The sequence below is a fragment of the Lissotriton helveticus genome, chromosome 8, assembly GCF_964261635.1.
Source record: "Lissotriton helveticus chromosome 8, aLisHel1.1, whole genome shotgun sequence".
Classification (NCBI taxonomy): domain Eukaryota; kingdom Metazoa; phylum Chordata; class Amphibia; order Caudata; family Salamandridae; genus Lissotriton; species Lissotriton helveticus.
In genome coordinates this window covers 1,140,249,144-1,140,271,647 of record NC_136069.1, presented here as the reverse complement: position 1 = coordinate 1,140,271,647, position 22,504 = coordinate 1,140,249,144, and the positions used below count along the sequence as shown (strand labels likewise).

The window sequence follows — 22,504 nt, the reverse complement described above, 5'->3', positions numbered from 1 at the left end:
AAATGTTTTAGTAATAAACCATTATAACAATGTCTTTAACCATTCAAAAACATATATGGTTGATGAACTAGAAGCGGAGGTGGAAAGGCTACATGGGCTCAGTGATGTGTCTTTTGATATTCTGTGGGGAGGAGATTTCAACATTCACATGTGCCCATTTGCTGGCAAAGGGGTGTGTGGGTATGGGGGAGAGGTGGGGGAAGATCAGACCCATTTTCTACATTCTGTTTATGGGGAATCTCTAAACACTCTTATGCTTAAAATGGATCTATGCATTATGTTACCTGGCGTAGACAGTGAGGGTAACTCGGTACCGATCTTTATTGGTAGGAATTGTGCCACGGTTATCGACTACCTCATTGCCTCCTCCAGTATTACAGCTTTGTGTTCCTTACCCGTAATAGTAGACCCAGCCTTAAGCGATCATAACTGTCTAACTATGTATCTCTCCTTATGGGGGGATAAAGTAAAGGCGTCACATGGTGCAGTGACAGATGTAGTTCCACATAGACCTAATGGCCCTAGAATTAAATGGGGTAGGCAAAATGAGGAACGTTTACTATGTACCATTGTGTCTGCCTGTATAGACGAGGTGGAATGCTGCCTTGAACCCGAAAAGGATAATGCTGATATTCTAGCTAGCTTCGATATCATTAATAAAAACATTGCACAAATTTTAACTGGAAGAAAACCAAAGGGCCCTAGGATTAACGGGGGATGGTTTAATAGGGAATGTACTAACTCCTTACAAAAACTCAAAGCTGCTCTTAAGGGTAAACCCAGGGATAAGGAAGCAGTTAAAACCCGTAGAAGGGAATACTCAATTCATCTGAGGGACAGAAAACAGGAACTAAGGGAAGAGGCCTGGAACAACTTGACTAAGGCAGTGGATCTTAAGGATGCAAAGCTTTTCTGGTCCACTGTCAATAGTCCCTTCCTCCAAAATGAAGAAGCCCCGGTAATGTCTGCTCAGGTGTCTGAGGAACAATGGGTGGCTCATTTTACTAGCATTTTTAACCCTGAAGGACTAGTTGTAGAGGGTGATAGGGAGACCGTGGCTTTTATCCCCCTACCTCTTAATATCACAGTCTCTGAGGTGGATGCCGCCATCCGGGCCAGTAAGGGGGGAAAGGCGCCGGGCCCTGATGGGGTACCCGTTGACCTTTATAAAGCCGAGGTTTCTATCTGGAGTCCATTGTTAACAAAGGTTTTTAATGCAGCTGCAATGATTGCGGCCCCACAGATCTGGGGGGAATCAATCATTATCCCGGTGTATAAAAAAGGGGAGAGGGGTGAGGCAAAAAACTACCGCCCGATTTCTCTCCTCACTGCTTCCCTAAAAATTATGAGTAGGGTATTACTGAGTCGTCTGGAGGAATGGGTAGAAGATAAAGGGATCCTTGCGGATTCTCAGTATGGATTCCGCAAGGGGTTAGGCACCATAGAACAATGCATTAATTTAGATCTTATTATATGCAAATATACAAGGGCTAAACAAGGCTCGTTGTTTCTTTGTTTTGCCGACCTGACCAGTGCCTTCGACCTGGTTGATCATGGTCTTCTGTGGTCAACCTTGTTGGACATGGGTGCTCCAAAGGATATTATCTATTTTTTGGCCCAACTTTATAGTAATCTGACGGCTAAGATACGCTACGGGCAATCGGGGGAGTGTACACCCAGTATCAAAGTAGGTTCTGGAATTAGGCAGGGATGTGTCCTTGCACCTCTTCTTTTCTCCCTTTTTATAAACGCAATCGAGTCGGAATTACGGACCATCAGTGCAGATGCACCGACTGCTGATGGCCTTTCCATCCCAATATTGCTTTACGCGGATGACGCGGTTCTGCTCTCACAAACACCTCTTGGGTTGCAAAAACTTATGAATAAATTTGCAGATTTTATTAATGGGAGAAAATTTAAAATTAATAATTCAAAAACTTTTATAATGCCCTGTGGGAAGAAAATTAAAAACTTAAGGCCCTTTACAGTTATGGACCAAACTATGAAAGTGGTGGACAAATTTTGTTATTTAGGTATCACCTTTAACAGAGGGGGGATGTGGACACCTGAAATGATTAATGTAAGAGCCAAAATGGCCAAGTGTTCTTTTGGCATATTTAAGTTCGCATCCAAGTTAGGCTCAAGACGGATACCAGACATGTTGTACTTATACCGCCATAAATGTGTTGCTCTGGCCCTATATGGCTCAGGAGTGTGGGGCCATTGTAATAACAACATGCTCCAGGTTGAGGAAAACAAATTTGTAAAAAAACTCCTGTGTTTACCATCTTCTGCCTCAACAAAGCTGATCCATCAGGAGGTTGGTCTAGAACATCTATCTGACTTGATCAGATTAAGACCCCTGTTAGTATGGAGATCTATATGGATTAAGGAACAGACTGGTTTCACAAGAAAAATTATTTTAGACTGTCTTCATATGGACAAATGTTCCCGCATCCCTTGGCTTAACTATATTATTCGACATTTAGTGATGTTTTTAATCTTACTGTGCGTGATAACCCTTTTTGTGTTTTAGATATACCGAAGAGTGAGCTTAAACATGAATTTTTGAGGGTTAGCATGGGGAAGCGTAACGCAGCTATTGCCCAGTTCTCTACACATGTTTTTTACGACAGATACACTAAGGAAGAAATGGGGCTTTCAGGATATTTTAAATTGGTCACTATCCGATCCCACCAATATGTATTGACAAGATTACGGATGGGGATTGTTCATTTGCTTGTCGCTTATCCTGTAATGAAGACCTATACTACTGCCCCCTGTCCGTGTGATGGGACCACAAAACAAAGTACGGAGCACTTTTTATTGTTATGCCCTCTCTATCTTCACCTCCGAAAAATATATCTGAAACCGCTTTTCAAAAAATATAATGTATCCACTATTGTATCGGCCATGGGGCTTTTATTTGGACTTGATTCACAGGACATCTGTTTTTTTACTGCTGTATTTATTTTAAAATCGATTTGTTTGAGGAAAAGCACCTTTTTTGATATGTGATTAACTTAAAATTTGATATATCCTCATGTTTTATCACTTATGTATGTATGTACTTTTATGATCATTAATCAATGATCGAATAAAGTTTTTGAATATGAATATGAATATGATAAAAAGGCAATGGTTTATGGCAGCAATAAAATAATCTTATGGTAGACAAAAGTGGCCATTTCGAGTGATACTTGTATGAACATTAATCTCTTTATTGCTTCTGTCTGCCCTAAGAGCCTGCGTGACCTCTGCAGAAATACAAAGACCTTTGTTCATCCAGGTGAAAGAAGACCGGTGCTCACTGACCTTAGAAAGTACAGTGCATTCTTACATCACAATCTGCTCCCCCAAATAGAATGCTTCCAAAAGACATAGCCCACTGGCGAACCTTACCCATTTCTCTAATGGGAAGTTCCATTCTTTTCAAAATGATGACCCTCCTACGCATGCTCTACCTGCTCCAAAACACCCAATACAAGATCCCTGTCATCTACTTTAATAAAGTCAACAATACATTGAGGGCACTGCGGAGGGACAGGGAGCGGCGCGCATATCACTAGTAAAACTACAGCGGGGAGTCTTTGACGGAGGTCTAGAGGTACCGGACCACCAAGGTTACTACTGGGCTGCCCTACTGGTATTAGTGAATGACTGGGTATTTGGTGGGAGGGATAACCTGGCCTACAGGGTGGACCACGGGGCCATGGGGGTGGGGTGGGGTGGCGGGGTGACTTATCACTTCTCAATTGACGGGGAAAGAAAGGTACACTTCCATTTCACAGCGCAAGCAGTGCTACAGGCATGGAAAGCAGCCAGCCGTCACATGGGATGGAATAACAAGCTTACAGCAGAAACCCCCTTATGCAATAGTGACAGTCTGGGAAAAGTGAAGAAGCTGTGCAGCCATGTGCGGTGGCACTTAATCGGCATAGATAAGCTGGGGAAAATCTGGAGAGGGGGCTCACTACTAACCTTTGGAGAATTACAATCCAAGTATGACCTAGCCCACGGGGAGGTATTTCGATATCTACAGCTAAAGCACACCCTGCACTGCCACTTACCCGAAGGCGAACAACAACTACCGGACTATTCCCATATGGATGACCGATTGCTTCTTGACCCTATGCCCACTAAGGTAGTCTGTTTAATATACAAAAACATATAAACAATTCACAAGACCCCCTCACCCAATAGAGAAAGCCATGGTCGGAAAACTTGGGCCCACTAGACGACGAGGAATGAGGGCAGGCTATTCAGCGTCCTAGGGAAATAGCCATTCGAGCTCCGTTTTGCCCGGTACAGCTCCAGGTGCTACATAGATCATATCTCTTCAAGTCTATGATAGATGGGCTGCTCTGAATTGACATTGTGTGCTAGGGGATGTGGCGGGATAGGCACCTCCTACCACATGCTCTGGGAGTGTCCCTCAATTCAATGCTTTTGGAGTAGGGTTATAGAGGTAATGAAGAAAGTTGCAGGGCTAGCAATCCCATTGGAAATGAAATGGCTTCTTCTAGGCATTACAGGGAACGAGAAATGGCCCAAACACCCAAACAAATTGCTCTCCACCGGGTGGTGAAACGTAACTTGGCCAGATTATGGGGGGCAACTAGATCCTCGACGGTTAAAGAGTGGAAAGACGATCTGGACTGGTGTCAGTTAGCAGAGCGAGAAACAATACCGGCCCGAGGTTACCCCCGTAAATTCGAAAAGATTTGGGGACCAGGGGATTTAACTTGGTAAGATGAACAGGGAGATAGGGAGGGGAAAGGTAATTCAACCCTGCAGAGAAGCAGTTGCCCATCCTGCCCCCTCCCCCCTCCAAGGGGATACCAGGCACTTCAAGAGACAGGGACGGAAGGGGATGCAAAGGGTAATTGCCGATGTACGGCTCCCTGCGTGTGGCCAATACTGCCTTTACTGGATGCTGTATATGATTTATTGATTATGAACAACTGCCTAATAAACAGTTTTTTTTTTAAAGATAGTACTGTGCATCAAACAGAACACTCACTCTCAAGAAAGATTAGACTAATTTGGGGTATTATCTTCAGTCAAGCGAGGTGGTTCAAAAAGATAAAAGTAAAAATAAAACTGGTTCTAAAATCAAATGTCCTTTGTCATTGGCTGGTAAGCGGCAATTCTCAAAGGCTGCAAAGCTGCCAACCAGTAGGCACCATTATAAAGTCCAAACAAATATTAAAATACCCCTACGTTCCTGGCCTAAACAGCAACGGTTGTTCTCAGAAAGAAATATCAAAAGACAATCTGAGAAATTAAGTGGAGCTTAACTCATGTCAGAATGTTAAAATGCCACCAAATCACATCACTTCTAGACTGTGGCTATTAGTGTTGGTGTACAATGTATAGAACACCAGGGCCAAACCAAAAAGGAAAGGCAGAACGCAACAGCAAAAAGCAATCTCCTAAAAGATTGCTTATTAAAAATGTATTGCTGTGCTTTCACTCACTGCAACAAACAAAAAAGCAATGGATGGAATGCTTGAATTAATCCAATCCACTACCTATCACTCAGGCCACATTCAGGGCTATTGTTTTTCACCCATCAAGCCATGCTAGGTGGCCTGCCACATGCACAATGAGTACTGAAGCTGCTTATCATAGTAACAATCCATCCCAGACTGCCAGACGAGGCCCCCCTCCAGAAGCAAACACAAGCAACCCCAGGACGCTTTCATCCTATCAGGTCCTCGTCAGTAGCGTGCAGTTTGGCTTCTGTGACACATTAAGGATGGGACCAATGTGTGGACATAGCTGTAACACTTATGGGATCAATTGCAACAAACAGCAAGGTAATGGATGAAATGTTTGAATTATTCTCAGCCATTCATGACGAAATACAGTGGGATGGAATGCCAGTGGTTTACTTACAAACATTGCTCCCCTCAACTTTTGTGTGTTTGATGTAATGCTCTAAGTGAATAAGGGTATTCCCAGGCATGGATCCCTTGCTTGCTTTGGGTCCAAGCTAGATTTTACTGACCTTGTGCTCCCATCTGAAGGGATCCTCTCCTGGCAGGTCCAGATGGACTGTTCCCATAGAGAGGTGGGTTAGTACTGATCTGCACAGGGTGGGTCTCGGTCTAGAATGAATAATGGGTTGGAATGCTACAGAGAAAGATTGCCAGTTATTTAGACTATTTGCAAGCATTTTGGCCATCACCTTTTGTGTGTTTGCCCTTTTCAGTAACACTTTACAGAGATGTTTTAGCTCCAGCAAGGCATGCTACTGGCAATGATTACAATCACATCTGGAACTGCTGAATAACCACATTACTAAAACGAATCTATCACGTCATTAAAGCTATTTAAATATGCCTCCCATGTGCCTAATACTTTATTCCAAATGACGTACCTGTTGTGCAAATTCTACAATAATCGCTTTTGTACGTTCCTCAAATTCATCCTTTGTGTTCTTCTTTTGCTTTTTTAATGCAGTTACCACATCTGTTTCGGGACTCTTCTTCCAGTCATATAACCTATCAATCTAAAGAACAAAGATGATAAAATGGGAAGTCCTTTGACAATGAAAACAGAATAATTACAGTTATGCATTACAAAGGAGAAAAGCCAGGGCTTCAGTTACACCACAACTTCAATAACTCACGTTCCGACAAAACAAAGTTCCCTTTATTTCTGAAAAGACTTATTTTTTTCAACACAGGGAGATGGCCTAAACCAAGGCTATTTTTAGAACACGGGTGTTTACCAACTAGCAACCACATTATATGGCTGCTCCATGTTTGGTATTCAGAGCTTAATAGATAAAGTTGATAAGAAATAACTTACCGTACTCCCATATCTTGCAACTAACCAGGGGAATGAGCAATAAAATAACCAACCCCTTTCAAAAGATTATTTTCTGTCTACCAGACACCCTTGAAATATACCTTCGAAAACCCCTTTCTTTGATTAAGAGGGACATTGGAAAAATGCAAGAGTTCCTTAAAGCTAGATTAGGATAGCTTTAAACCGTTAAGTTCCTTTCAAGGGTTGGGTAAAACTGGATGCTCCACATCTACATGATGTCAGTTCTACATAATCCACTTTGACAGTCATGGGAAAGGTAACACCAGGAAGGAATTAAATGTAATTGTTGTGTTACTTTGCCTTTATACAGACATCTTGAACAAAGACACTGGCAAACCCAAGAGCAGCCTTTTATTTACACTTTACCCTATCCCAAAATAAATAACTAGCATTTTAGAAATAACCTGGAGCTAACTTTGCATCATGCATTTCTTACATTGGTTTCAGGGACGCCAATGAGGTGTAAAGTTCTTCTTCCTCTCTCTCAAAATATATAGAACATCAGCGTACAAATTCAATAGTAGGTCATGCTTCTGAAGAGCCAGATCAATGGCTCATGCATATTAAAAATATACTGGAATACGAGAGCCCTGTGGTACCTCAAATTATATCACGAGGGATGCAAGTAGACTGACTATTTTGACTTGTTTATTCTGCTAGCTAAGAAGGATGAAAACCAGCCAAGTGTGGAATCACTGACACCTACAGTATTTTAGAAGTACCAGATTTACAGATCAAAGTAGAACAAACATTTTCAAAATACCTAGCAATGATCTGATCTAAAAATAATTGTCTAATTGTAATTGTATAAGCTCTTGCATGGCGCATGGCTACCCTAGGGCATCTCAGCGCTGCGGAGTAAAATACAGCCTAGGAACCATTAGAAGGAACCACCACACTATCCACAGTTCTATTAAGGATGAGTTAATAATTACTGTAAAGGATTAAGCGAAATAGGTAGGACAAGGATATTAAGTACATTTGGGAACAGTGTTAAAATAAAGTATGTCCCTTAATAGTTCACCCACATCTCCTGAGGTGGTCCTGAAACTAAAATCTGTAGGTAGTGTTCTCAGACAAAGAGGTTTTGAAGAGGAGGGCCATAAATTAGAAAGAGAAACGGGGACTGACGAGGTGGGGCATGTTGGGAATGGTAACAGGCTTAACAACACCTTGATATCACTCCTTACATTGCTCATATTTGTTTGAAAAGAAAAAATACGTTTTTAAAGAAAAATCTTTGTATTGTCATATAACATTTTAATTGGGCGTATTGATGGACCCATCGGTCCCTACTGAAAGCCTTCTGTTTATACCGTAATATCAAAGAGAGGGATGATCCAATCTGCTGTCCATCGCCCAGTAGGGTCAAAGAGGAGTACAATAGGTAGTATATTGTTCCTGGTAAAAACACGCTTTGGTCTAGGTTTCAGTATTTTCATTCAAGTGTACAATAATGAAATACATCAATAATGGTTTCAAAGCATTCAAATAAAGGAAGTACAACTTTTTTAAATGTATCTGATGGCAGCATTCTATGGTGAACTGACACTAGGCTCTGGGTATGTGGTTTGAGAAACTGAGGTATGACCACTGCACATAGATCTTTATGTTACAAGATAGATTTATATCTTATAAGTTAAACTTGAGCCATTAGAAGAGCGTGTGTAGCTATGCTCAAATAGTCTTTAGAGACCGAAACAAATTGTTTCCTAGCCTCTCGTTATTTCTGAACGGGTGTAGATTTGACAGCTGATGACGTCAAGAGTTTAGTCTGCAGTCGACTGAGCATTCCTGGCTAGGGGGATTCTGCATTGAAGGGAGCTTGAAATGTTTCAAGCAGTCAGGTGGGATGGTATCCTATATATGCCAAGAGACAGGTCATAGGGTGGGTTGTGACAATGGTGCAGGACTAGATGGCCTCACTTGGCGTGCAGCCTGGTCAGCACGAACCTGAAAAGCACCTTTTGGAAAATGCTGGGCATCTAAAACGCTACCACATTTCTTCCTATGATCACTCTCTTGGACAACAAAGAATGAGTGCCAAACTACATTACCTCCTGATCCAGCGCATATTCACCCATACTTCACCATTCAACAAGCAGAGTCGCAAGGTAAGCAACATTTCATTAGTGGATGCGATCATGTGGAGTACAAGGTCTTCAAATGTATTAAGAATTATGTACATTCGTTCAACAGAAGTCAGGGAGGAGTAAGGTTTGCAGTCAGTGTCTTATAGAATGTTTTCAGCCTGCACTGCCCTTCACCTAATACTCAACCTAGAATCTTGCGAAGTCCTCCACATGATTCTGTTACACTAGCTACTAAAGAAATGCCCAAACACAAAGGCTCCCCCATCCCCTAAGAATGATTAACTCAATTCTTCTTGACAACTTGCCAGAAATAGGAGATTATGACAGTAACAATATTAACCTTTCACTTGTGCTTGGCCCATTTTTCTAGGCAGGGAGAGCAGGTCACACTATAAATGCTGCCATGCAATAGAAGCCACTTGTTACTATGGTTAAAATATGGCTTTACTATAGACTACATATTGGTCTCAAATGGATCACCAGCCATACAGAACGAGGTACTCAAAAAAATGAATAAAGTTGCTTGGATCTAGCACTAATGATAGCCTGAGGAAAGATGAAGATAGATATGATCAGGGGACAACAGTGAGGTAAAGTGCAGACGTGGTGGATACAATTCAGCTTGCCTAGTAGCGAATCCACATAAGGTAGATAAAAATGACTAATCAACTGCCAGATAGGAATCATTTGATTCGACATTATACCAATAAAATAACTAATGTTAGAGAGTCACTAGATAAAATAAGTGTATGAGAAAATAGTCTCAATCCCAGCATAAAAAAAATCATAAAGTACTCTTTGGTATCTCTGGAAAAAGCACACTACATGAAATAACAATAGAGTTTATTGATTTACGCTAGGATCCAGATACTAAAAAGGTATTTTAACCTTTGCTACAAGGTTACTTAAAGATAAAAAATTTCCCAAGTGAAGTCTGTAAACGTTGATGCTGCAATACAGGGGGGGGGGGGACAAAAAACAATTTAAATGGGTGTTTGCAAAGTTACAAATTGGTAGACTATATTTCAGGGTCATTTTTTTACAGCATCTATCTAAACTAAAAGTGAGGATTGGGAGCACTCCAAAATGTGTTTTTACTGGAACAGAAACAGAAAGGTTACTTGCAGATCTTTCATCCAACAGTCACTCTTTGTGAAAGAAACTACTGATTAGTGGCAAGGAAATCTTCAGGTTTATTGTTGGCAGGAGGTGCAGAGCAACATTTGTATTACGATGGTAGGATTCAAGGTTATACCATATAAAAAGACACCAACAGTGGAATAAAGATTGATTTTGATATTTAGTGATGCCAAAAAATCGGAATATGTTAAATGGTAATAGACTTCAATATAATGGCCAAAAGAAAGACTATCCTTCAAGCACTACAGAATATAGACTAGATTTTATTATTTTACAAAAATAAAGCTATTTGGGGATCCTGTCAAAGTCTGTTGTCCTCTTTCGAAGGGTGAAGCGGAACAGGGAACTTTGGAACAGTGATGGTTTGCCCAATGTGCGAAGCAGTCATGATCGTTGGCAAAAAGGCTGCCCTAATCTTCAACACCACTTCCTCTGGGGAAAAGGTGGTGTAAGGCAGCTGCACCCAGAGAGCTTGGAGTTTGCTCATGCGATGAGCTGAAGTTACTGTGACCAAGAACACAGTCTTCAGGGTCAGAAGATACAGGGAACAGCTATGTACCAATTCAAAGGGGAAGACACATGAGTAAAGTGAGGACCAAACTAATATCCCACTGTGGCATCACTAAAGGTTTGGGAGAAAACATAGGAGTCAAACTCCATAACAGGTGATTCTAACAAAGACGGCTGGTCCAACAAACGTACAAAGGCTGAAATAGCTGACAAATAGCCAGCAAGCCCTTCTTGGGCCAGAGACAAACAGAAAAACAAATAACAAAACATCCGATTGCATCCGTCGAATCCAAAGGGTTGTATTTTGGGTACTGTAGGAAGGTGTCTTTATATTGTATACCAAAAAGAGGGATGCTGTGTAATGAGTCAAGGTATCCCTTATGAGTGGACAGGTGCCTGCTCCAGCAACCACAAGGTGGTCTTACTAGGGTAGTGTGATTGAGAAACTTTAGACTTATCAGAGAGGAGTGTTAGACATCTGTTGCACAGACAGAGGCAATAAATGATACACACGCTTGAAAAGGAGATCCACACCAATGTAAAAAAATAACTTATTTTTCATATGTATATTAGATCCAAGAACTTCGTTATCAGGCAAGGACTTTTCGTAAAAGAATTTTTACAGTTTTAACACAGTTAATCAACAGTGTGTTTTTATGTATAATGCTTTCCTATGTGAGAAAAAACATTTGCTGCATACATTGACTCTGCCCTTGCACATCCTCCAAAATAATATATTGATTAGAGGACAGATGCTCATGCCTGGAAGTTCTGGGTATACCAATTTCTTGTCCAATCCAAAGCCACTAGGAGGACTTGGACCTTGTCATTCCTGATCTTCTTCAGAAGTCAGGACCGGCAGAAGGGAAAAGGCGTATTGGATGCTCATGTACCACTCTATTCAGGATCCACCTCTGAAAGAGTCTTCTAGGGAATGTCAGCATGGAAATGTTTTGATACTCCACGTTCTCGGCAGTGGCAAGAAGATCGATTGCTGGAAAATGCCACCTAGGACAGAAACTGCTATTCCTGAACCCCTAATTGCCACAGGCAGAGTTTGTCCTTCATGGTGACCAGGAAAATGCCCAGAAGCATCAGCAAGCTCCAAAGACTAATCGTCTCTTAGCACAGGATCCAGGAACTCACCCTGCCCCGCTAGTTTCAATACCATACGGCAGTGGTGTTTCCCCATAGCACCTGAACCAGCCTCCCTTTGATAGACAGTAGGAAGGATTTCAGCACCAGGCAAATGGCCTGCAACACCAACAGGCTGATGTGGGAACTCCACCTCTACAATATGACTCACTCATTGCACTAATGATGCATCAATCACCTGGGTAGGGTACGGAGAGTGATCTGCTACTGGTGTAATAGTGGTCATGGAGCCACCACTGCAGACCTTCTGCGGTCCGTACTAAAACTTGGATGGAATCTGGCAGGTTCCCTTTGTGCTGGGCCCAATTAAACTTAAGGTTCAAATGCAGAGTCTGCATATATCACCTGGCATAGTTGCCAAACAAGATACAGGAGGCAAAGAAGACCAGAGCCCCAGATCTACTCTTACCAAAACCAGGGACTGAGGCTCAAACTTCAGGATTACAACTCAAATTTCCTGGACTCCTTGTGAAAGAAAAAGGCTTGAAACTGCAGTGTATCTAGGATAGGTAAAAAAAAAGGGAGTCTATGCAAAGATGTCAAGTGAGACTGTGGCATATTGACAGTGAACCCCCAACTATGTCAGGAGGTTCAACACCTTCTGGAGGTGGTCTGCAACCAACTGTGGTGAGCTTGCCTTCAACAGCCAGTTGTGGCCGTTAGGGAACGCCAGTATCCCCAACCTCCGAAGATATGCTGCGGCCAGAGCCATTACTTTCATGAAAACCTGAGGAGCTATGGTGAGGCTTAAGGAGAGCACAGCAAACTGAAAATGCTCGGTCTACCTTGAACACGAAGTACCACATGTGGGACTGCAGAGCAAGTACATGAAGGAAGGCGCCCTGCAGGTCAAAAGCCACCCTCCAATCGCCTGGATCCAGAGCAGACAGAACCTGGACCAACATGTGCAATCTTCCACTTTCCCCTCCTCAGGAAGGCATTCAGAAGGTGGAGATCTTAAATAGAATGAAGGCCTTACATCTTTGGGGCTGGAACCTGCTCTAGGGGTCCTCTGTCCAAAAGACCCTGCACTTATTGGAACAAGATGGATTGGTGCTCCTCTGAAAGATGCACTGATGTGGGTGGAAGCTGCACCAGGTCAAAAAGGAATGGCAGGGCATAGCCTTATTGAACGATATGAAGGACCCACCTGTCAGATGGTATATTTTGAAACCCATGCGGCACCACAAGATGAATGTGTGCCACCAAAGACAAACTAAAGCGGTATGGAGGCTGACGCAGCACAGGCAAGGGAATGGGAAGTTTACTGCCCCTGGTGGCCTGGATGCGGTTTGCTTGACCAGCGATCCCAAAAGAGCTGGGATGCCTGTTGCAAAGGTAGAGTTCGTTGGCATTTCTGGTACGTCAAAATTCTGGAGTAGCCTTAAGAGGGACAGAATTGCAAAAGATGCTGCCTTGCCTGAGTGAAAAGGCCTAAGGAGCGTGCAGTGGTATGGCTTTCTATGAAGCACTTTAACGCAAAGACTGCCTTCACGCCAGACAGACAAAATCAGTCAAAAGGCACATTCATTAAAAAGGTCTGCACTAAAGAAGCCCAAGGATTTCATCCAAGCATGCCGTCAAAGCACTATGCTAGTGCTGACTGCTTTGCCTTACAGGTCAGTAGTGTCCAGTTCAGAGGGGATAATATATTTGAACACATCCTGATCATCCTGGATGGTTTAAGCCAGGTTGGCCCACAATTCCTCAAGCCTTCCGACACGATCTGCCCAACCATGTCCCTTAAAAGAATGTTTCCCCGGCAAACAGTTGTCATTGACTGACCAGAGTGAATGCTTTTATTCCTTTTGACGGCTGGGAAGTTGAAGGGAAGGAATTGGGCATCACCTTTGCTGCTGGAAACCTGAACCACCAGACTTTGTGGCATAGCAAGCTATGTTAGGAAGGATCACCTGGCGCTGGCCTGTGGGGCTTGGCAACCTGCCTGGTCACCGGAGGGCAGGAACAAGGCCCATTATGGTTTCTGCGCAAGATAGCACCGACACTGGATGTGCGGGTGTCTCCTAGGGCACCGATTCAGGTGCTGGAAACGTCCAGCAAGCATTTATCAATAAAGTTTTTTATCCAAATAAAGTATCCTTAGAGAGATTTCTTGTGTGTTTATTCAAAGTATTTTATTCATACTTCTACAAAGTTGCACTGTTTGTTAAATTCTCCATAACTCTCGAATTCATCAAATGATCAATCACAACAATCCTTCCAATGCATTTCGGCTCATTGCCTTCATCAGGGAAGTATGTAATGTAAAATATATAACTGTAACTCCTCTATATCATACAGGGAATAATATAATCAACAACTATGGATGTTCAACACACTTGATATTAACCGATATAATAACCACCTTCATGTCAGTATTGCATGCCTATTACTAATGATCTTTGGTAAACATAAAATCAGTAATTTATCAGATGAACCATTAAATCACAGTTATTAAAAATAATTCGACAGACTAATGAATATGTAACAAAAAACTCAACATCTTGTCCTATTTATAAATAATGGATTTCTGCAAATGGATGGTAAATAGAGGCTCAGAGAAGGTCTGTCCAGGAAGCAAAATCTCGATTAGCAAGTTAGTTTTGACTTCCTTGGATCTAATACCCAGACTGCCTGCCTCGTCAGCCAGTAAAGGCACACTCTCTTCAATTGGTGGCCAGGGGGAGAACACACCCCAGAGTGCGGGGAAGTGTCCAACCCACTACTAGCCTGCAAGTCCATGTATATAGGTTTTCGTAAGCACAATGTCGAAGAAAATATTCCCCCATCATCTTCATTGAAGTTTCCACAGGCTAGTTCACTGTAATCTGAGTCGGATCCAAACGTTGTTGGAGTAATAGGGTGAGGCTCTCAAGCAAAGGAATGGTTCTATTTCAGTCTGATTTAATCAAGGTCGGGTGTGTCAGTACAGCTTCAGGGAACAATTTTGTCGGGGTTATGATGAATTTGGCTCAAAGTTAAATAGGACTATATGAACTAGGTCTTCCTCCGGAGCCCACAGAGTCAGGATGGTGTTGATGACTTGGGGACCAAGTTAGATTGTGGTGCCAGGCTGGAAGTCTACTTCAAAGTCAGGGCAGAACTAGATGGGGGTTCAGGAGGCACAGACAGCGCAGAGGGCAGACACGCTGGCTGTAGCCAGACTGAGGGCTTCTGCAGATCCTTGGGGCCCAAAGGAGCCCTACAGGGAGCTGGCAGAGAGCCAAAGATTTCCCCTTTCTGTAAGCTTACCCGGATTAGTTTGCTTTTGTGCTGAAACGTATTTTGGCCGGCTGCAGAACTGCTAAGCAGTTGTAAAGTGTGTGTGCAAACATGATGAAACGAGTATATATACCTAATTGGCATTCTAGTCCCTAGTATATGGTACCAATGTGTACCCAGGACTGTAGGTTAAATGTCACAAGTGTACCGCAGCACCCGGTGTATGTATAAATCTTTATTGCTTGATTACTTAAAATCATTGCAATCACAACAACTTCACAATCATAATAACTAGGTTAATCATTAAAAATTCATTTACAAAAACATCTTCCCAGCACATGATATAAAAATCATCCGATATATAAAATTTTAAAACTTATCAAGAGAATAGAATCCATTCACATAACATCAATAATTACAGAATGATACTGCACATTTTATATTTTAAAGGTGACGTAGGGCACAGCATACTATTTCCTTATACAAATGCAAAAACACCTGAAACCAAAAATGTTCTCATGTACATTTCATGCACAAGTTGCATTTCAAAGAACTAATGTACATTCATTGCCTCAACCATCATATCAAAGCAATAATAAAGTGCATCATTTTACTATAAAGTACTAATATGCAATTATTGCACCAACCATCACATTAAGTCAAATATAAAGTGCGTCAATTTACAATAGTAGTGGCACGCCTATTTATAGGATGTCACGTTATCACCCTTATAACATTATTATTAAGTGATAACATTTTTATGCCAGATAATACTGGAGATCTACTTAATTGTATCAAACATTTTTTCCACTGCCAATAAAATTTGTACCAAATGGCACAATAACGGAATCAATTTACCAGATAAAGACATGCTTAATGCCAGACGAGCAGATCTGACCCCGCTCTCCAAGAAATAAGGTCTTGAAACTGTACGTCGAAGCTTAATCAACTTGGGGCACAAACACACTATATGGACTAGAGTTTCATGTGGCCAACCACAAAGTCTACAATTAGAGTCGGGCCACTGCTTAATCCACGATTGCGTGCCCTCCTTTGTTGGGTTGAATCCCATAAGTAGCCTTAAAAACATATTTTTGAACTTCGCTGAGAAAAAAACATTAAAATACGGCTGAATACGTAGTGATTGGTATGAATTAATCACATACCATGCATAATTTTTCTCTGCTAAATCAATTTTATCTAGTTTAAGCGATTCAGTTTTAGTACGCTTTTTAAAAATTAACTTGTAATTGGGCATTTTCAGATCTTGCAGTGCAATTTGCAGGCCGATGTCTTTTAGGGAAGTTAAAATATAAGATCTCCATTGAGCCGCATAGATAGACTTGTCTATTTCTTGCCAACAAATGTTCCCTAAGGATGATGGGTCTGATGTAAACAATGCGGCCATGCATTTTAAAAATGCTCCTTTTGATACCAGGCTCTGTCTCTGGAGACCAAATTCCATTCTTATTCCTGCTTGACACACTGATTTAGCAATCCCAAAGGTTGCTTTGAAAACCTTAACAACAAATAGGTCAAGAATTTTCAAATCTTTCCCTCCAATAATAGGAGAACCATATATGAGAGTTGGTTGTAATTTGGCTTTAATTACTTTAAGAATAAAATCATATGATTGGCAGTTCAATGATTTTTTAAGACATTTAAAAGCATGGATCAGAGTCACAGCCTTATCCTAGGATCATGGCCTTTTTCCACATCCAAATATTGGGAAAGATCTAATAAGAATAAATTAAATAGACAGGGGGCAAGAACACATCCCTGCTTTAGGCCATTAGATGTTCTTATTTTCCTTGATTTTGTTTTGTTTGAATTTGTTTTATTATTTTTCCCACAACGTTTACAAGTGTTCGCAAGACAATATCCAGTATTTCCTTACAACCACAATTAGAGTCTGCAGGCAGTGACGCACAGTGCTCACAAACAATCTTGAGGTGGCCCCCATGTATTCTGATGACCCTTTAGCCACAGTTCCAGAAGGACCACACAAATGCGTCGCTTCAGCAGAGGTAAAGTCCACAATGCCGTAATAATGTGGTTCCGGTAACATATTATGCAGAGTGTTACAGTTCATACACCGTGTGTGAATGCACAGATGTTATATAGAAACAAATAGTAACTAAAAAGCCAACCAACCAGAGCAGCTAAAATAGACTTCTAATTACCCATTTTCACTTTGTACTGAGTCCCCTCACCCTCCCTTCGTTGTAACTACACCTGTCGCCCCCTCTCCGCCCCATCCTTCACTCCCCTTCTCACATCTCTTCGCAAAGCTGCTGCGTCAGCCAACACCCAATTGCATCACTACTCAGCCGGTAGATAATATAATGTACCTGTGGGACGGGATGAGGGTGCCCCTAACAAATCGCCCTTCTCAAGTTGCAGGTGGGTCTCCCCAACCTTGCAGCCGCTGCTCTAAGTTGTCCCCTTGCATGTGCATAAGGCTCTGGAGCAAACCCTCCCACTGCGCTGCTATCGGCGTCTTACGCAAGCCCAGTGTTTCCACCTGTATGATGGCAATTCCTTCTGCCTTAGCCCATGCTATGAGGGAATACCACCATGCCCTAATGTGTGGTGGGGATTGAGACTTCCATCTCTTCATATAGAAGAGCTTGGCAACGATTAGCCCCAGGTCGAGGAAGCGAGAAGAGACTTTTGTGGATGGGGTCCTACTGAATTGGTGCAGTAAGTAGGTAGGCCACTCGAACGGTATACTGCGACTTGTACATGCGCCCAATGTCTCACTAATAGCCCGCCAGTAGGTGTGTAGTGTGTGACAGCCCCATAGCATGTGCACCAGGCCAGCCCCCACCTCCACACAACGGGGACAGGCTGCATCCGCACGGGGAAAGTACCTATTGATCTTTTCAGGGGTGAGGTATGTCCTGTGAACTATGAATAATTGAATTTGATAGAACCGCATATTTCTGGGAATTCTCTTAGGGCTCTTCAATATCTTTTCCCATTCCCGATCCTCTAGCTGCCTCCCCAGGTCTCCTTCCCACCCGCGTCTAAGTGAGTCTAATTTTATCGCCGCATGTGTGCGAAGGGATGCCGCGAACCACCGGATTAAGTGTCGGCCTCGACCCATTACATGTAGATATTGTATGATGAGGTGTTGACTCGGCTCCTCCGACATGTCTCCCCATCTAGAGGTCAGTGTGGTGATCAAGGAGCGGTGTCTTAAGAAGTATCCCTGTGGTAGCCCCTGCTCTTCGGTAAGCGATTCGAATGGCAGAAGCATGCCATCCCGATACAAATCTCCCAGATTCTGTATGTCTGCTTCATGCCACTCCAGAAGCTCCAGGTACGGGAGCACCCCAGGCCCACTGGTAGAGCCCACTAGTGGTATGGCAGGCGCATAAGGAACTAGGTCTCCAGTAACGTACAGGCAGTGGCGGAAGCATTTGTAGTCCACTGCTAGGAGGAGGGGAGCCGGTGTGGGTAACTTGGCAGCCGGGTGAAAAAGCCCTGTAATGGAATCCAAAGAGAAGGGAGGGGCTGTGGTCGCCGTGTCTTCTCAACCCCTGTCTGTGAGCCATTGGGCTATTCACTGCAGTGAGCTGCTAAATAGTAGTGCTCAAAGCAAGGTGCAGCTAGGCCCCCCTGATCTGTGGGCAAGTATAACTTTGCTAGCGCTATCCTATGGCGCACATTACCCCAAAGGAAGTCTCTGAGGAGTATAGCGAGCTTGTTAAAAAAAGGTCGCCGGGACATACAGTGGGAGGTTTACAAAGTAATATAGGAGGCGCAGAAGGATCACCATTTTAGATAGCGCCACCCTGCCTGTGACTGTGAGCGTCTTCCAGAAGTTAATTTGTGACTTGATGGCTGTCACCGCACGACCTAAATTATCATCAAAGAGGTCAGCCGGTTGACGGTAGATCTGGATTCCCAGATAGCGGAACATGTCAGCCTTTCAATGCACTCGCGCACCAGCCAGGACATAGCCCGGGTCCTGAATGTCCCCGCCAAACGCATATAAACAGGATTTACTGCCGTTCACCCGGAGTCCAGAGAGAGCAGCAAAGTCACGCAAGATGTCTTCTAGTCGAGCCGGAATAGCCCCCACATCCCTCACAAAGACCAAAAGGTCATCCGCATACAGCGAGACCGGATGTGTTGCATCTCCCAGAGGTATTCCCACACCTAATGCTGTTCGCAGGGCCACTGCCAAGGGCTCGATTGCCAGCGCAAACAGGAGGGGCGATAGTGGGCACCCCTGCCTAGTTCCCCTACATATCGGGATGCTTTCGGAAATGTATGGTCCTAACAGCACCCGGACTGTGGGATTGTGGTATAACAGGCCCACCATTTGTAGAAACCCCCAGCTTAAATCATAGCAAGACAACACCGCCGCAAGATAGCTCCACTCCAAGTAGTCAAATGCCTTCTCAAGATCTAACACCAGGCACCCCGCCCTGGGCCACTCCCTCCTGCTGTCTGCTGCAACCTGAAAGAACCTTCGCAGGTTCCATGACGTACTGCGCTTGGGCACAAACCCATTTTGGTCAGTATGGACGAACTCGGGGACCAGCAGTGCCAGGCGTTCCGCCAGCAGCTTAGCGAATATTTTGTAATCCGCATTCAGAAGCGCCAAGGGCCTGTATAATCCCAGGCTTTCGGGATCTCTGCCCGGCTTGAGAAGAGACACCTGGTAAGCCTCCTGCATGGACGATGGCAACTCGTTGTCCGTCAACGCCGTGGAGTAGATAGTGTGCAGACGCTGCGTCAGAATGTCCCGGTAAGCTTTGTAGTACACAGCGGGCAGGCAATCTGGACCCGGCGTCTTCCCGGACGCCTTGGACCCAATCGACTCCCAGATTTTCTCCAACGTAAGGGGACCATTAAGGACCTCCTGATGTGTCCTGGAGGGAGCCGGTAGCTGAATAGAAGCGAACAATCTTTCCAGGTCAGATTCGGAGCATCCCCCCTGGATTGGTAGTCGTGTGTAATGTTCCGTCAACACCCTGTGTATCTCCCTTTGCGTGTAGACCTGGGAGACCTCGGGCGTGCGTAGTGCCCCGATTGGTGCATGCGTACTCTCTTGTTTCAACAGCCAGGCGTCGGCCTGCCCTGTCTGCTTTGGCGTGTGTGCGAGCTGTGTGAGCAGGGTAGTTATGGCAGCGCCATTTCTCCATAAGGTCTGCATGCTGTGCCTGAGGTCTTCCAATCGTCCTGACTTTCCACCCCCACCCTCTCCGTCTCCGTCTCCGTCTCTTTCGTATTGGAGCAGCTGCATTTCTAGTTTCGTGAGCACCAAGGATAGTTGCTTACGCAGATTCCACGTGGCTCCAAGACAGTGCGCCCTAATAGCTACTTTGTGAGCGTCCCACTCCACTATCTCAACCAAGGGGACCAGAGCCTGAGAACCCACCACCCGGTCCAACCTCACATGTAAACCATGAGCTGCAGAAAAATATGAGTAAATGCGGTCTGTAGGATGCAATATACGCCATATATCCCGTACTGCCAGTATGTCAACCAGTCCGCAAGCGCCTGCGCTTTGGAGGTTGTAGCCGTTGACCAAAGGGGCAGGAAGGATCTGTCCATGTGCACATCGATGACCTAATTGAAGTCCCCTCCCAACAGCCAGGGCAGCCCAGCGTAGGGTGCCAGTATTACAGATAGTCGCGCTAGGAACGAGGGTTGGTCTGTGTTTGGGGCATATATAGAGCCTAAGAGTACCCGCTGTCCATTAAGTGTCCCCTTCATTAAGGTAGATCGGCCATCAGGGTCTGTCACAGTGTCCTCGCAAACAAATGGGGACATGCCCTTATCCAAATGAGTGTGCCCCTCGCATGCACAGAGTATGGTGTGCCGTAAATGTGCCCTTTCCAGCGCCTACGCAGCCTATCTAGTTCTGGCTGAGTCATGTGTGTTTCTTGCAACAGTGCAATTGCAGCCGAGTGACGCTGTAAATAAGCAAAGATGGATTAACGGCGCCCAGGTGTGTACATACCACGTATATTCCATGTGATTATATCAGCCCTCGCCATTCCTGCTTGTAATGATCAATAGGGATACCAGGGGCGGCCTCAGGAGGGGCATCTAGCGGGGCACGGGGGCTCAGGGACTGTGCGAGTGTGTCGAACTGCTGCATCGGATAGAACAGAAAACTTACCGTAAACAACTGAACATCTGGAGCAGTCATTTCGTAATGGCCGTACAAATGTTGAAACACGGACAAGTCTTTAACTAAGGCAATGTGTTTCCTATGTGGGTTGCTTGCTAGTGATAGTATGTTATAGCCTTTCCCTTTATTACGAATGCGTTTAGTGTGCCAACTATCTGAGGTACAGAAATGGCTCTGGGGACCAGCAGCTCCTTAGTCTGCGAACCCAGACATTTATGTACGGGAACTTAAGTAGAGCCACGTTTGCTCAGCGACAGGTATCCCACCAAGGCATCGGCTCAATGTGAAGGACGTGTGAAGCGCAACCTAACTGAACCTACCCCCTCCAGTGTACCAGCCAGCCACATTATACAGTACAGTAAATAGCATTCTACTTGCGTGACTAGTCCGCATTAAAGTACAGCAGTCCCTCATTTCATCCAATGATGCAGTCAGCCGTTTGCGGGGTGATCACTGGCAGGCCGAGCTCTTCAGAGATTACTGTGGATGGTGACGAGGAGCCGCTGGACACCAACATAGCTCGTCTGTAACAGTCAGTCCGTTCACAAGGTTGTGGGGATCCAAGGGTCACAACTGCCTCCAGCACGTCTTGTTCCTTCCTCATGGGTAGGAGCCGAGGCCCCTGGGCTGGCCGTCTTCAGTTGCCCCCTCCGTCGCCGCGGTCTCCTACTCGATAGATTGTTGCCATCCAGGCCCGAGGGCCACACGCCGGACCACAATCCAGACTGCTCCAGCCAGTCCCACGCCTCCTCAGGGGAGTCAAAGAAGCGTGCCCGATCCTTTGTGACCACTCGTAGCCGGGCAGGGAACAGCAGCGAATAGGGGAGCTCCAGGGCTCGGAGCTGACGTTTCACCGCCATGTAGTTGTTCCTACGCCGCTGCACGAGAGTAGTGTAGTCTGGGAAAAACATTTGTACTGCCGCTCACCTGAAGAGGGTCCCTTTTCCGAGTTTCCCAAAGCACCGCATCCCTGTCCCTGTAGTTGAGCAGTTTGAATATTAAGGGACGCGGTCTGACTCCAGGTTGCGGCTTCTGCGCCGGGATACGGTAAGCCCGTTCCACCACGAACTGCTCAGACAAGGTTCCCTGGGGTAGCAGATCTCGCAGCCAGAGTTCCATGAATTGCTCCGGGTTCCTCGCCTTCCGGCAGGCCCACCACGCGAATATTGTTGCGGCGGGAGCGTCCTTCCGAATCCTCTGCCCAATCTTCCAGTATGTGGACACGGTCTATCAAGCCCTGCAGCGCGGCCGCATGATTTTGCGTCACGGGATGGAGCTCCTTCAGGGTTTGGTCGTGTGTGGCCACTCTAACAGCGAGCTTCCGGTGATCTGCATGAAGCAAAGTGAAGTCCGAGGTGACTTTGTCGATTCTGGTCTCCAGGGAGGTCCT

The 22,504-nt window shown here is 44.5% G+C and overlaps 1 protein-coding gene across 2 annotated transcripts in view; it reads right to left on the bottom strand.

Annotated features, from left to right (window-relative positions):
• EIF5B (eukaryotic translation initiation factor 5B) overlaps positions 1-22,504 on the bottom strand; it is a 499,902-nt gene that overhangs the window by 128,943 nt on the left and 348,455 nt on the right. For both annotated transcript variants that reach the window (XM_078658012.1, XM_078658013.1), the window contains exon 15: positions 6,386-6,517. In XM_078658012.1, the coding sequence (XP_078514138.1) occupies positions 6,386-6,517 (132 nt within the window). The remainder of the gene's footprint in view (positions 1-6,385; positions 6,518-22,504) is intronic.